At 35.4% G+C, this 14773-nt stretch overlaps 1 protein-coding gene across 4 annotated transcripts in view; it reads right to left on the bottom strand.

Annotated features, from left to right (window-relative positions):
- Positions 1 to 14773, bottom strand: part of LOC144441174 (patatin-like phospholipase domain-containing protein 7) — a 108666-nt gene that overhangs the window by 26601 nt on the left and 67292 nt on the right. For all 4 annotated transcript variants that reach the window (XM_078130718.1, XM_078130719.1, XM_078130721.1 and 1 more), the window contains 6 exons: positions 13985 to 14099; positions 12810 to 13015; positions 4094 to 4255; positions 2831 to 3051; positions 1195 to 1317; positions 286 to 402 (listed from right to left, as the gene is read on the bottom strand). In XM_078130718.1, coding sequence (XP_077986844.1) covers positions 286 to 402; positions 1195 to 1317; positions 2831 to 3051; positions 4094 to 4255; positions 12810 to 13015; positions 13985 to 14099 — 944 coding nt within the window. The remainder of the gene's footprint in view (positions 1 to 285; positions 403 to 1194; positions 1318 to 2830; positions 3052 to 4093; positions 4256 to 12809; positions 13016 to 13984; positions 14100 to 14773) is intronic.

Here is a 14773-nt window from a genome sequence, read left to right as displayed (position 1 = left end):
ACAGATGCAAGGTTTTTCAAAAATGGTATGGTCGGCTATCGGAATTAAGGTCACTGTAATATCTCCATCTATCTCCAACTATCATGAATTCCACCTGTGTCATTCTTGTTCAAAATCACACAGTGGAATTATTGAGAACATATAGGGACAAATTACAAAGACAAATCCTGTGTGATATTATCAAAATACATCTTTGTTCATGAAGTTATAATTGTAAATACAACACTGATGTAAAACCTTGGTAATCACAAGTCAGAAATGACCAATAGCAGAGTAGATGCTCACCTGGTAAGTTATTTACATATCCACCATCCAATAGGAGGTGTCCATCCTTGGGATCACAGAGTGGAGGCAGGTATCCCGATAGTGACATACTAGCTCTAACATACCGCCACAAGGAACCTGAAATTAACCAATACATGCTAGGCTTTGTCAATTACATAATTATTCTGTTTTAAAAGAAATGTAAACAAATTGTGTAACCATTGTTTGGATCGTCATTGATAGTCAATATTGAAATCATAACAATGCAAGAGTCATTGATAGTCAATATTGAAATCATAACAATGCAAGAGTCATTGATAGTCAATATTGAAATCATAACAATGCAAGAGTCATTGATAGTCAATATTGAAATCATTACAATGTATCACTCATTGATAGTCAATATTGAAATCATTACAATGTATCACTCATTGATAGTCAATATTGAAATCATTACAATGTATCACTCATTGATAGTCAATATTGAAATCATTACAATGTATCACTCATTGATAGTCAATATTGAAATCATTACAATGTATCACTCATTGATAGTCAATATTGAAATCATTACAATGTATCACTCATTGATAGTCAATATTGAAATCATTACAATGTATCACTCATTGATAGTCAATATTGAAATCATTACAATGTATCACTCATTGATAGTTAATATTGAAATCATTACAATGTATCACTCATTGATAGTCAATATTGAAATCATTACAATGTATCACTCATAGTAAATATTGAAATCATTACAATGTATCCCTCATAGTCAATATTGAAATCATTACTGTGATCAGCATGAACGATGAAACTTGAATTATGATAATATATCATCAGTTAGTAAGTATTTTTGGTTATTACATTGATTAGTTATGTCACATTACTGGTAATAAATTTTTACAATATTGAGAGACTTACCACTGGTGTGTACTCTCATATGTGACATTGAAATATCAGTTGTAACATTGAAGTATGGAATCCAAAGATCTTCAATCTGTTTGTCATTAAAAACATTCTCTAGAGATCTATTGAAGGCTCCACCTGTTGTAACAAGTACAAGAGTGTTATATTTTACCTAAAAGTTAATATTACCCAAGATAAACAGTATTTTCCAGACATTAACAATTAATAAGTTGATAGTTTGTACAGCTTATATGAAAATCATCATTTCTGTTTTTTTTTAAAATAGAGAGAAACTGTATCTTACAGTCTTTTTTGTAAGTTTGTGGCTTGACTTCAACTGTCAACAGGTAGAGATACAAACAAATATTTTATTCACAAATAAAAAAGCACCAATAACGACACTGTATGACAATGGTAGAGTTTGGGTAATAATTGATAATGTAATGTTCAGTGTTTGGTTGGATGGTTATTATTCTGTCTATTCTAGTTGATTCATACTCATCCCTGTTGTTGTCTTTACATCAAACATTATTGGTTGTTGTTATGGGTGTGTCCATGGTTGTTGTTATGGGTGTGTCCATGGTTGTTGTTATGGGTGGGTCCATGGTTGAAAATACATGTCATATTCTGAATAATTCTTCATCTACACATCCCAGAATCATTCCTACTAAATTTTAGCCCAATCAGCCCAGTACTTTTGAAATGAAAGATTCTTGACCAAAATATCACATTTTAAAATCTAATTTGCATATGATTGATAGGATCATTAAGTCACATTAATTCTTCATACACAGCCTTAAGAACATCCCTTCCAACGTTCACATCAATCTGTTCAATAATTAATTAGTTTTAAGTTTTTTTAAAAACAAATAAAATGACATTTACTGACCCAATCATACATATATGTGATCATTTTGATTTGAACAATTTCCAAACTATACACCCAAAGTAATATCCCAACCAAATACAAAGACATTTCTTCCTGTGGGTTTTAGAGTGTATGTCAAAACATTTTGAAATTTTCAAAAACACATTGTCAAAAGTCGTTCCAAAATTCTATCAATAGTTTAATTTAACGGACAATGATTTCACTGTGTTGGGCAACTATCACAACTGGAAGTTTTTATGATGTTGATGTTAGCATGTCTATGTACATTAGTGGCTGTACAAAAGGCGATAGATGTGTCCAAAAGAGGTGTATTTGTTCACTGTTTACACTGATGAATAGCAAGGAAATCATATTTTCAAACAACATCGTAACTGTACAGGTTGATGATATTTACAAATAATTCAAAGTAGTTCCGACCATATTACTATAGTGTGATGTCAAAGTACAGTAATATGAAATGTATGGATTTCATATTACTATACTTTGACGTCACACCCTGGGAATATGAGGGTCTGTGTATATAATAAAAGGCTTTATGAAAAGGCCTACACCTACAAGTTGAAGTAAAACTAGATAGTTGTATGTGAATACACTGTTATATCATCTCAGGAAGTCCTAGGCCGACATCTACAATTATTAAACTACATACTTATTTACAACAATAGAGAGAGCTTTCAGGATATCTCCATAATCTAAATATCTGTTCTGAATTTTACTTAGATTAGAAGTCAGAAGGCAATGTGCATGTAAACATAGTGTTACCTGAGAACATTGCAGTGGCTGGATAGGTCAAATCCAATATTTGACCCCAATATGAGCTCATAACTGTACACCATTTTTTGGCTCGTCTATTCATAGCATCTGAATTGACCTCATCTGCATATAGAGCACCCATAAAAGAGCCAATACTGGTACCTCCTATCATGTCAATTGGAATACTAGCATCCTCCATGGCTTTCAAGATACCAACTTGAGAAGACCCTCTGAGTAAAGACAGTATGCAAATTACAATTACCACTTTATGTCTTTTCAAGGCAATAAATTCTTAATTTCTTCTTTCTCATGGAATGATAACACACACACACACACACACACACACACACACACACAAACACACACACACACACACACACACACACAAACACACACACACACACACAAACACACACACACACACACACACACAAACACACACACACACACACACACACACACACAAACACACACACACACACACACACAAACACACACACACACACACACACACACACAAACACACACACACACACACACACACACACACACACAAACACACACACACACACACACACTGTTGAGGCTTATTTGCAAGCTACTATACTTGTGCAGGGTCTACATCTGCTCTTGCAGTCAAATTTCATGTTTTGCGCAACCAAGTATCAAGAATGAAACAGAAAATATGTACAAATAATGTGTAATAATTGATTAAATGAAATGTTGTCATAGAGTTTTATTCTCTCTATTCAGTATCCAAGAGCAGGTAAAAGATGTTAGCTTCGTATTCCAAATAAACAAACATATGTCATTGATTTTACATGGCCACCATGTCACCCTTTTCATTGTTTTTCCTTCTCCTAAAGTTGCACAGTCTCAAAAAACTAAGAGGGACCACACACACACCTCAGCATGCCATAAGCACTACTGAACCTTATCAGTTCAGTTGTGCTAAAAACAAATTGACAGGATATTATTTGATGTTTACTAAAAGTTTGGTTGAAATTGGCCCATATGTATTTGAGAGATAAAGGTGGATATGGATGGGCTGACTGAAGGATGGGACCCAACATACTAGCCTCCCTCGGCTTTGCTGCTGGGAGCTTAAATTTGTAATACAGTTCAGTTCAATAGGTGTGGTGTTTGGACCAGAAAAATTAAATGTATGCCTGAACATCAGGGCCCTGCTGAGGCTGTTACAACTTCAATACAAGGGCTTCCGAACACTTTAGCATAACTTCCATCATTCATTATATTCTAAAGTCAACTCACCTTGCTCCACCGCCTCCCAATACAACACCAATGGAAGTACCAGTCAGAAACCTAGCTAATCTGGAGAAATCACTGTGTTTATCTGGTGCTCTCTCAAACTGTTTCCGATACATTTCTTGGACTTTGTGTGGAGCCTTCCTTGAGAACACTCTTTTATGACACCTATTGTGGAATACGAAGAGTATATGACAGTATATGACAGTATATGAGAGTGGTGATCATTCTTTGATATAAATACAGTTATATGATCATAGATTTGTACATATGACTAACAATTACAGGTACCTGAACATGCAATGATGTTCTGTAATAATATGCTGTTTTTTTCCACATATGCCAGAAATAACCAGATTTAAACTGAGTGCCTTCCGTAAGGGCAAAGTTTTGAGACTGTCGTTCCGACAGACAATTGTTGGAATACAACAGAACATATGCAATAAGTTATTTTATTTTCATTGATTGCTATTTGCCCATTGCTGTTAGTGATCTCCTGGACAACAACAACATGTAATTTGAAGCTTTATAGAACGTAGTAGCATAGCAGTCAACGTAGAAAGAGTTTTAAAGGCCACAAAAAATTGTTTCTGGTCAGTGCCCATCACTTAAATACCCCCCTTCCCGCGTTAATTTTTTTTGTCATGTTTGTCCAGCCAATTCAGTCTGCAGATGAAAGGGAAAACACAAAAGTAACTCTCCCTACATTAATTGCCACCAGTGAAGACAACTGCAAAACTAATCATGAACTAGCCCATGACATCTGCCCCACATATATGCACACTTGCTGTAAAGTACTAAATAAAAAGAACAGTAACTGCAATGATAAGTAGATTGATTAACATTTGCTGAGAATGTAAAAAAAATAATCACATCGTCGCACCACTTTAGACAACATTTCCTGACAAGAAACTATTTTTTTCCTTTTTAGTGGCCTACAAAAATATGCCAAGAACTTATTAAAACTAAACACTACATCAATATTATTTTCAGGACAAGTGCGCTTTGGTATCACAAATGCATGTATCAAATTATATTGAATTTGAAGCGTGCATTCTTGAGATATAGCCTTATTACCGAAAACCATTAATTATGTAAATTGCTCGTTAATATTCATGGTATGTTTACCAAAACCTAATCAGTTCTTGTCACTACCCTACAGAACACATGCAATAAATTTTGTTTGAAGTGAGCCAGTCGTGTTTTACAAAATGTTGATAAAGTCGCACCACTTTAGACAACATTTCCTGACCGGAAACTGTTTTTTTCTTTTCTGTGGCCTACCAAATATATGCCAATAACTTATTAAAACTAAACACTACATCAATATTATTTTCAGGACAAGTGCGCTTTGGTATCACAAATGTATGTACCAAGTTATAATGAATTTGAAGCGTGCATTCTTGAGATATAGCCTAATTACCGAAAACCATTAATTACGTAAACTGCTCATTAATATCAATTAGATTTTTATCAAAACCTAATCAAGTCTTGCCATTACCCTACGGAATACGACTTCAAAATTTCGTTTGAATTGAGCAAGCCGTTATGGAGAAAACGATGACACAGACAGACACACACACACACACACACACACACACATACACACACACACACACAGACTTTCACCCATTAAATACATCTCTTCCGTACGGAAGAAAAAACATCAACTTACTTCATGGTACTTACAATTCCGCAATGTATTTAGGTAAACAGTGATTTTTAATGACAATTTCATTTAATTTTAGTTTATAAATAATTTTATTTCTGTAGGCCTGGAGTTTTTGTTCCTCTTTACATTTGTTTACAAGCTGGCATTTCCATAGATGTATCAATTATTTTCACAACTCTTTCAGTGGGTGTAGGTTATTCAGAATGTTATGTGATGGCAGCACAGGAAATTCATCAGAATGTTTGCAATGCTATATTGCCAATTAGAACTGTGGTTACCTCACCATGCAATGACATTAGTGCCAATCTAAGTGATGCATAATGATATTTTCACAATTGACTCCTTTTAATAGGCATTAGCGATCACTTGGCATCCATGTATAAAATCAGACATTTATTGGGGCATATTGAAACATTTTCTATCTTTCTACAGTATAGTACAAGTGTGCTGGTATTGGTGTGTTCCTTTAGTTGAAACCTGTTTTTAATAAATTTTTCTCTTCATTGTTATTCTTTGTTTGGACATTGTTTCTGCAAATATTGTTGTACCTTGTCAGTATTTTGTTTTAATGGCATTTTCTTCTGTGAAGCACCTACAAGCATCATTGATATAAGGTGCTACATATCCAATATGATATTTACTATTATCACTATGTTCATTTCTGCAGCTGTACTTTAGCTCATATCATTTTCTTTTTTGTCATCTTCTTTGGTTACTCAGCACTACCACAGTGGCTTTTCCCTTGTTCAGTTACCCCAATCCAGTTACAGTCAGTTGAATACTATACAATCAGCTACATGTACTCAATTCTAAATACACATTCATCACCTAGCTATATAACGAAGGAATGCTTCTTGGTTTAATGCTGTTCGGGACGAATCAAAGGCAGCTCAACAATAGCGTTGGCATGCAGAGAGACAGTGATTGAAAACCGGAATGATAATTCACAAACAGGTATATAACCATGCAAAGCTGTTACAAAAGTTGTTCATTCAGCAAAAACCAATTACTTTAAATTTGTAAACAAGCGACCTATCGGTCAGAATAGCTCCGCTGTTCTTTTTAGTTTTTATTTTGGTAGCGATGTAATAAAGTGGTTAGTGGTTTCATATGATGTCTCACTATAAAACACATTTTACACAGAAAGTTGGTAAAATATTGTACTTTTATACCATAGTCACCATTTTATAAAAAAATTTACTGTTATGAAAATTACACAAAATCTCAGAAAAATAATGACTCGGAAATGACACACACACGCACGCACACGCGCGCGCGCACGCACGCACGCACACACACACACACACACACACACACACACACACACACACACACACACACACACACACACACACACACACACACACACACACACACACACACACACACACACACACACACACATGCACAAAGGATTCTTGAGGTTGGCTATAAATAATTCCAGTGTCTTACAGCTTTAACCCTGGAAAATTTTAAGGATGAATGAAATAAACTAGGGATCTAAAATAATTTTGAGGCAATTCGAATTTCAATTTTCTAACAAATTTACCAAAAACACTGTCCATAAGCTTAATTGTCAACAATATTCAACTTGTAGTAGACATAACATCGTCTAATATTTAAATTTACGGAGTGTCTTGTGACCGGCGCCTGTCAGCAGACTCAACGCCAATTTTTTTTCATCATTCCATTGTATTTAAACCTTGTACTTGACATTTCGCAATATTTTATAATTCTCAACAAAATACCTCAACATGCTTCACCTCGCTCGTACTCAAACCAGCCCCGGTATGATCACTGACATGACTAGAGAGAACCTTTTCGGATTTACATGTAAAACGGGGAAAGATACGCAAAACATAATGCAAAGTCTGAAGCCAAATTAAAGTTGTAATTATTTTAATTATTTTTACTTGCCAAATATTTGCATTTTGGAAATGGCAAGACACGTTCATGTCGTTTAACTTTACATGTAAACTGTCGGCCAATAAACAAAGTTTGGTCGATTCACAGTCGGCGTCGACACGAGACTGCTCTTGCATAACTTCAACCGCATGCCTAGGCATGCCTTCCTTACGCGAGTTGTCTTCATTCTGGTTCACTGTCACACCAAATTGCACGACAATATAGAATTAATCACAAGTTACATGTTATCTGAAAACATCAAACTTTTATATTGGGTCTGAAGTGTGATTTTAGTGAGTACCAAGAACTCCCGCGTTGCTAGCTACTGGCTGTGGAAAATCGCCCGGTCAAACGCTTGGCCAGCTTCAACTTCCGGGTCAAATCAGTCGTTTTCTACCGAAAATTCTTGAACGGTCCGGACTGTTACACAACGATCCTACTAAATTTACTTGCCATGGTTATTTAAAACACATAAAAATCCACCTTTTTGTGAAATTTGTAAACTTTCTGGTCCATATTGAGGAAACTACGAGCGAAAAACCGAGTCGAAATTCGTAGGAAAATCGGTATTCCTAAATATAATGCCAAAATTTATTTGGCTGGCACGAAAGAAGAGATGTCAGTTGAGGTTTAGGTGTTTACAGTATCTAAAATGGTGGACTCTAGTGAAAGTTATGGCGAGTTGAAAATACCGAAAAATAAGGCCCGTGAGCAACCATTCACGGTCGCTATCTCGAGGATAGATTATATGCAAATGAGGGTATTGCGGACTGGCTGATTATGTAGATGGGGAGCAGAATTTGGATTTGAAGTTTACAACCCTATTTCGAACAAACACTTGTCATTAGGGTGCACAATGCGTAGAATTATGACTATAGCACATATTACATTGCTTGTTTGATGTCAATAGTGTCTTTTGAAAAAAGGCAGTTTACTTAAAGTCTCGTGGACTGATTTCCATTAACATATTAATTTTTTTGTTAAATTACAAATAAAAAATCATAAAAAATAGAAAAGAAGATGTGCTGACTTGAAATTAACAAATCTGAGTAAGCTACCCCCTGCGCATCAACACACCAGATATCAAAGCAATCTGACAAGTAGTATTTGAGGAGATGATGAAAATATCATTTTTTGAAAAAAAATCATAAAAAATTGAAAATGGCACAGATCAACTTGGCATGAACAAATCTGAATAGCCTCCCCCAGGGAACATGCACACCAAATATCGAAGAATTCTGAACACTTTCGGAGATGATGATGAAAATATAAAAAGTTGACGGACACCAATGATTCACCTATACTCTATACCTTAATACACACCTATACCTAAAGCTACGCTTTCAGCTTTCACTGACAGCGGAGCTAAAAAGTTAGCGAAAGCCATACATGAATAAATCTTAATTTACTCATCCCTAAGAATGTTCCCACCAAATTTCATGCCAATCTGCACAGTACATTTGGAGTTTAAGATTTTTGACCAAAAATCACATTTTTTTGACCCAGAACCCACATCTCTGATGCAATCATTTTCATTTGGACAATTTCCCAACAAGACACCAGAAGTAACATGACCATCAAATATCAAAGCAATTGGTCCACACACACACACACACACACACACACACACACACACACACACACACACACACACACACACACACACACACACACACAGACACACACACAGACACACAGACACAGAGACACAGACACACAGACACACACACACACACACACACACACACACACACACAGACACTTTGCCATGCCTACAGCACTACTGAACTGTATCAGTTCAGCTGTGCTAAAAATAGCGCCAATGGCGTTGTACCACAACTGTACAGTTTTAAAAAAAATGTTTACCCACATGCTGATCCATGCTAGGTATAGGTGTTCATTTGCATAATGAAAAATATTCAGTAATTAAGCGGTATCATGCACTCTTCAAATTCCGTATAATTTGGCAGATACATTAACTTAAGAAAGCACACTTGTCCAAAAAAGCCAGTTTTAGTTTAGTTTAAACCCTTGTGACGCCATGTCATGGATATCCGCGACATAGCACTTCCGCATTCTAGGCCACGTCGTGGATATTAACGACAACAGAGTAATTTGCATATGCTGTCAATAAAGTGACGTTGTAATGGATTATCGTTGTCCTGCCCTTATACCCATAATAAGTAATGATGTACACAATGTTATCTCATTAAATATTAAATCATTCAGGCGGGAAACAGTCACATGTTCGATTTCTTTCACTTTTTGCTGCCAATGCAAATAGCGCCTACTTAGCAATGCCTAATAATAATATGGCGGCCGTTATGAATATTGATGTTGACCTTTAACATTATACTGGAAGACAGAGAGTTTTTCGCTCGACACTTTCTAGACAGTGATAGTGATGATGATGAAGAATTTTATGGGTTTGAAGAAATAAATTTTGTCCTACTAGAACGTATCGAAAACCCTCCTGATGACTTTGACTTTTGGACTGACGTCGTCAATGGCGTGTCCCGTGATCCTGCCGATGACAAACCACAGATGCCGTGCCAATGCCATACGATTACTCCAAGGTTGGTTTACATTCATGTTACGGCAGAATCTACATCGTTGTCTTTTGTCAGATTTTTGTTAACAGACGAAGTGTTGGATATATAATCATCCGTGAGACATATCGTTACGCTGCTATCTGTAGACTTATATGTATATTTGTATATATGAAATATGCAAATTTGTTTGTATTTACTGTAAACATCGACGGACAGTACTTGTTGATTTTATGATAAATATTTTACTCAACACCCATACTGTCTATTTATTTTTACAGCAAATTTCCAATTCAATTGTAACCCTTGTATTTATCAAAAAACTTAATTTCACATGCTTTTTTGACCAAAAACAAGTGTTTTATACCAATTTTCTCTAATTCCTTGGTCAAGTTACTGACCATACATTCATATAAATTAAAATTCAATATTTTATAATTATTGATATACTTGTAGATGAGACCATATCCCATCTGTTTTGGTGTAAAATGATCACTATCAAAACATTTTGTATAACTGTGTGCAACCTAAAAAGTCCTTGGCCTAGGGGGTCATTTGCATGGAATGTCTATGGCATCTTATGGGTTAATGAGTAATTTGCATAATTAGTGATTCCCTTACCAGAGGCATTCAGTTTAAATCTGGTTTTAGTAATATATTAAAACTTTAATTTTTTCTCAAACTTTTAGAGAACCTACACTACTACCAAATTTGTATTTTGGAATAATCTGATGAAAGTTGACAATCATTTCAACTATTCATTGAAGCAGATTGACACATTCAACAGACTATGTGCACTTGAATACCACCTGAAAATTAAGTACAGCAATGTATGAAGTGCATAGCAGGCTTTGCCCTTTTCATTTTTCTTGCATGTACATGTATTCTCTTTGAATTCCTAGACATAGGCATACTAAAAAATACCGCCAATGGCGTTGTAGCACAACTGTACAGTTTTTAAAAATGCTAACATGCGAACAATAAGTGTTCATTTGGTGAATGACTATCCAGTTGCCTATCCAACCATGTTGCTATCTTTACGATATATGCTATCATTTGGCTGTTGCTATGGATGTGGTCTTGTTGCTAGGCATATTTACATACATTTTTTGAATGTTTATTCAATTGTATATTAATCTCCATTGTTATCTTCACAATATATGTGATCATTTGGCTGTTGCTATGGGCGTGGTCTTGTTGCTAGGCACACTTGCATACATTTTTTGAATGTTTATTCATTTGTCTTCTATTCCTGTTGTTATCTTTGCAATATATGTGATTATTTGGCTGTTGCTATGGGCGTGGTCTTGTTGCTAGGCATATTTACATACATTTTTTTTGAATGTTTATTCAATTGTCTATTAATCCCCTTTGTTATCTTTGCAATATATGTGATCATTTGGCTGTTGCTATGGGCGTGGTCTTGTTGCTAGGCACATTTGCATACATTTTTTGAATGTTTATTCATTTGTCTTTCTATTCCTGTTGTTATCTTTGCAATATACATGATTATTTGGCTGTTGCTATGGGGGTGGTCTTGTTGCTAGGCAAATTTACATACATTTTTTGAACGTTTATTCAATTGTATATTAATCCCTGTTGTTATCTTTGTGAAATACACGACCGTTTGGCTGTTGCTATGGGCGTGGTCATGGTTGCTACGGTATTTGCATACATTTTTTGAATGTTTATTCATTTGCCTACCATATGGTGTTGTTATTTGACCAAAATATACTGCCATTTGGTTGTTGCTAAGGGCGTGGTCATGGTTGCTAGGGCCAATTTTGTCAAAATGTTTTGAAGAATAACATGCAGAAACATCTCACCAAGTTTCAGACTCGGTGACCAAGTACTTTTTGAGATATAAGTTTTTGACCAAAAATGAACATTTTTACACCTAATTTGCATATCACTCATGGAATCATGGTATGCTTAATATTTCTTTGTCCATACATCCCTAGATACATTCCCATTAAATTTCAGCCCAATCTGCTCAGTAGTTTTGGAATTATAGATTTTTAACCAAAAAGACACATTTTTAGCCCTAATTTGCATATCACTGATGGAATCATCCCGTCATGGACAAATCTTACTTTACATCCCCTTAAGAATGTTCCCACCAAATTTCGCACCAATCTGCCCAGTAGTTTCTGAGTTTAAGTTTTTTGACCAAAAATCACATTTTTTGACCCAAATCACACATCTGTGATGCGATCATTTTGATTTGAACAATTTCCCAACTAGACACCCAAGGTAATGGACCCACCAAATATCATGGCAATCGGTTAGGCAGTTTTTGAGTTTAAGTTGTTTACACACACACACACACACACACACACACACACACACACACACACACACACACACACACACACAGACAGACAGACAGACAGACGCCGGGCGATCCCTATAGCACTACTGAACCTCAGTTCAGTTGTGCTAAAAATAACTCTTCGTTCATTGTATCACCATTTGTGCCATTTCCGCAACATAACAAGAGTGATACCTATGTGGAAACGGCACTCACGACAATACAATGAATGAAGAGTTGATATCGGATAATAATTTCATAGTATCCTGTATTTTAATGACATACCTGATATGATGATGTGAAGAGACCCATCCCCTAGCATTCAACCATTCAGCTGTCCTTGTAGGAGGTTTGTAATAGCCATCCACCTCTTTGTGTAGTAGCACCAATTCTTTCTGAGCTCTTACAGCCACAGTTTCAAGTTGTTTCTCCATGTCTGCTATAATATTTGGGTCTTTATTGGCTAAACCAACTATCAGAATGGAATCAGCCTGAGGAGGATTACATACATCTTACGATCTCATTATTTATTTATTTACAAACTAGCCTCATTGCCTTCTATGTCCACCCTTATCACTGTCATCATGACCACCATGACTCACTAACTGCCACAAGTGTGTCTTATTGCCAGACATTACAATCATAAATTTTATTAAGTATCAGTTTATTGTTACAAGGTTTCTCATTAATATACAAATACTAACACACAGAAAAGGTATGTTCTATAATTTTGCTATGTAATAAATATCATTATCATACACCTATGCTCAGATCACTTATTTTTGATGACGTTTAATGCCAAATATCACTTCTGATATAGGAATGTTAAACGTTATGATATTCTGTATTCTAGTGACATACCTAATATGATGACATCATCACATCATCACAAAGAAATGCCTTTAAAAAAGCAGACTAATCATATCCGTCCAGTACAATAAGAGATACTGAAAACAGCAAGTTTATTTGGAACTAGTTAGTTTGCCTCCATGTTTTACCTACTTCTGTCGATTGTACGCATCTAGTTTTATTAAACTACGAAAGCATTTTCTGACACTTTTAGAGAACCTACGCTACTACCAAATTTGGATTTCAAAATAATTATGAAAAGAAACACCAAATCTGATGAAAATTTACAATCTTTTCAACAATGTCATTGGCACAAAGCCCAATGCATAGCAAGCTGTGCTCTTTTGATTTTTCGTAATTTTTCTTTCAATTCCTGGGGGGATAGGCATATGATAAATTGGTTTTGTCACATTAACTGCACTTGAGGTGATACAACAAACGAAGAGGTGATAGTGAGTAATAACTTCATAGTAAACTATGATATGTACAAAGGTGGTAGTTCCTTGGAGTTCAAGGAAACCTCAGGTCTTCTGGGGAAAGACATGGCCGATGTAGGAATTTCATACACTCTTAATATTACTATACATAATGAATCATTATAGCAATAATACCTGTCTTATACACCTCTGTGTCCATGGGGTCATTCTGAAATCAGCCTGATACAATGTGATACGGTGTATGTCTTCTTGTTGGGCCAACCAACTGGACAGACGGAATTCATTTATACTGAAAACAAAATGTGACATTAACAATCTGAGTAAAGTTGAAATAGTGCCAATAACACAACTCTACAATTTATATTATTTTAAAAATAATATTAAAAAAATGTTTATCCACTTGCCAAACCATTTCAATGTTATTTTTGCAATAATTATTATAATCTTACTGTTGCTATGAGCATGGGCTAGTTAACTAATTAATTAAAGCATATATATGTTCAATTGCCAAATGTTTATCCATTTACCTGTCCAGCTCATATTTGCCACATATGCCATCATTTGGCAGCTGATATGCCATGGTCTTGTTGCTAGGTACATATACGTTCATTTTTGGAATATCTATCAACTTGTTTTTTAATACCTGTTGTTATCTTTACAATATACACCATCATCTGGCTCTTGCTCTGGGCAGTCTTGTTGCTTGGCATATTTGCATATATTTTTTTGAACGTATATTCACTTGCCACCCTACAATGTTGCAAAATATACTGGCATTTGACTGTTGCTAAGGGTATGGTCATGGTTGCCATGGCCAGTTGTCAATATGTTCATTCACAGTCTATCTCCATCCCAATGTAGGAGTATGTCTCAGCATATTATATTACACAAAGCCATAGGGGTCACTTGCCACTGCAGGTACAAAACTATCTGTCACCATCTCAAAGGCAAACTGGGCACACA

The sequence above is a fragment of the Glandiceps talaboti genome, chromosome 10 (assembly GCF_964340395.1).
Source record: "Glandiceps talaboti chromosome 10, keGlaTala1.1, whole genome shotgun sequence".
Taxonomy (NCBI): Eukaryota; Metazoa; Hemichordata; class Enteropneusta; family Spengelidae; genus Glandiceps; species Glandiceps talaboti.
Note: the sequence above shows the minus strand (reverse complement) of the source record. Positions and strands in the feature narration are given on the sequence as shown.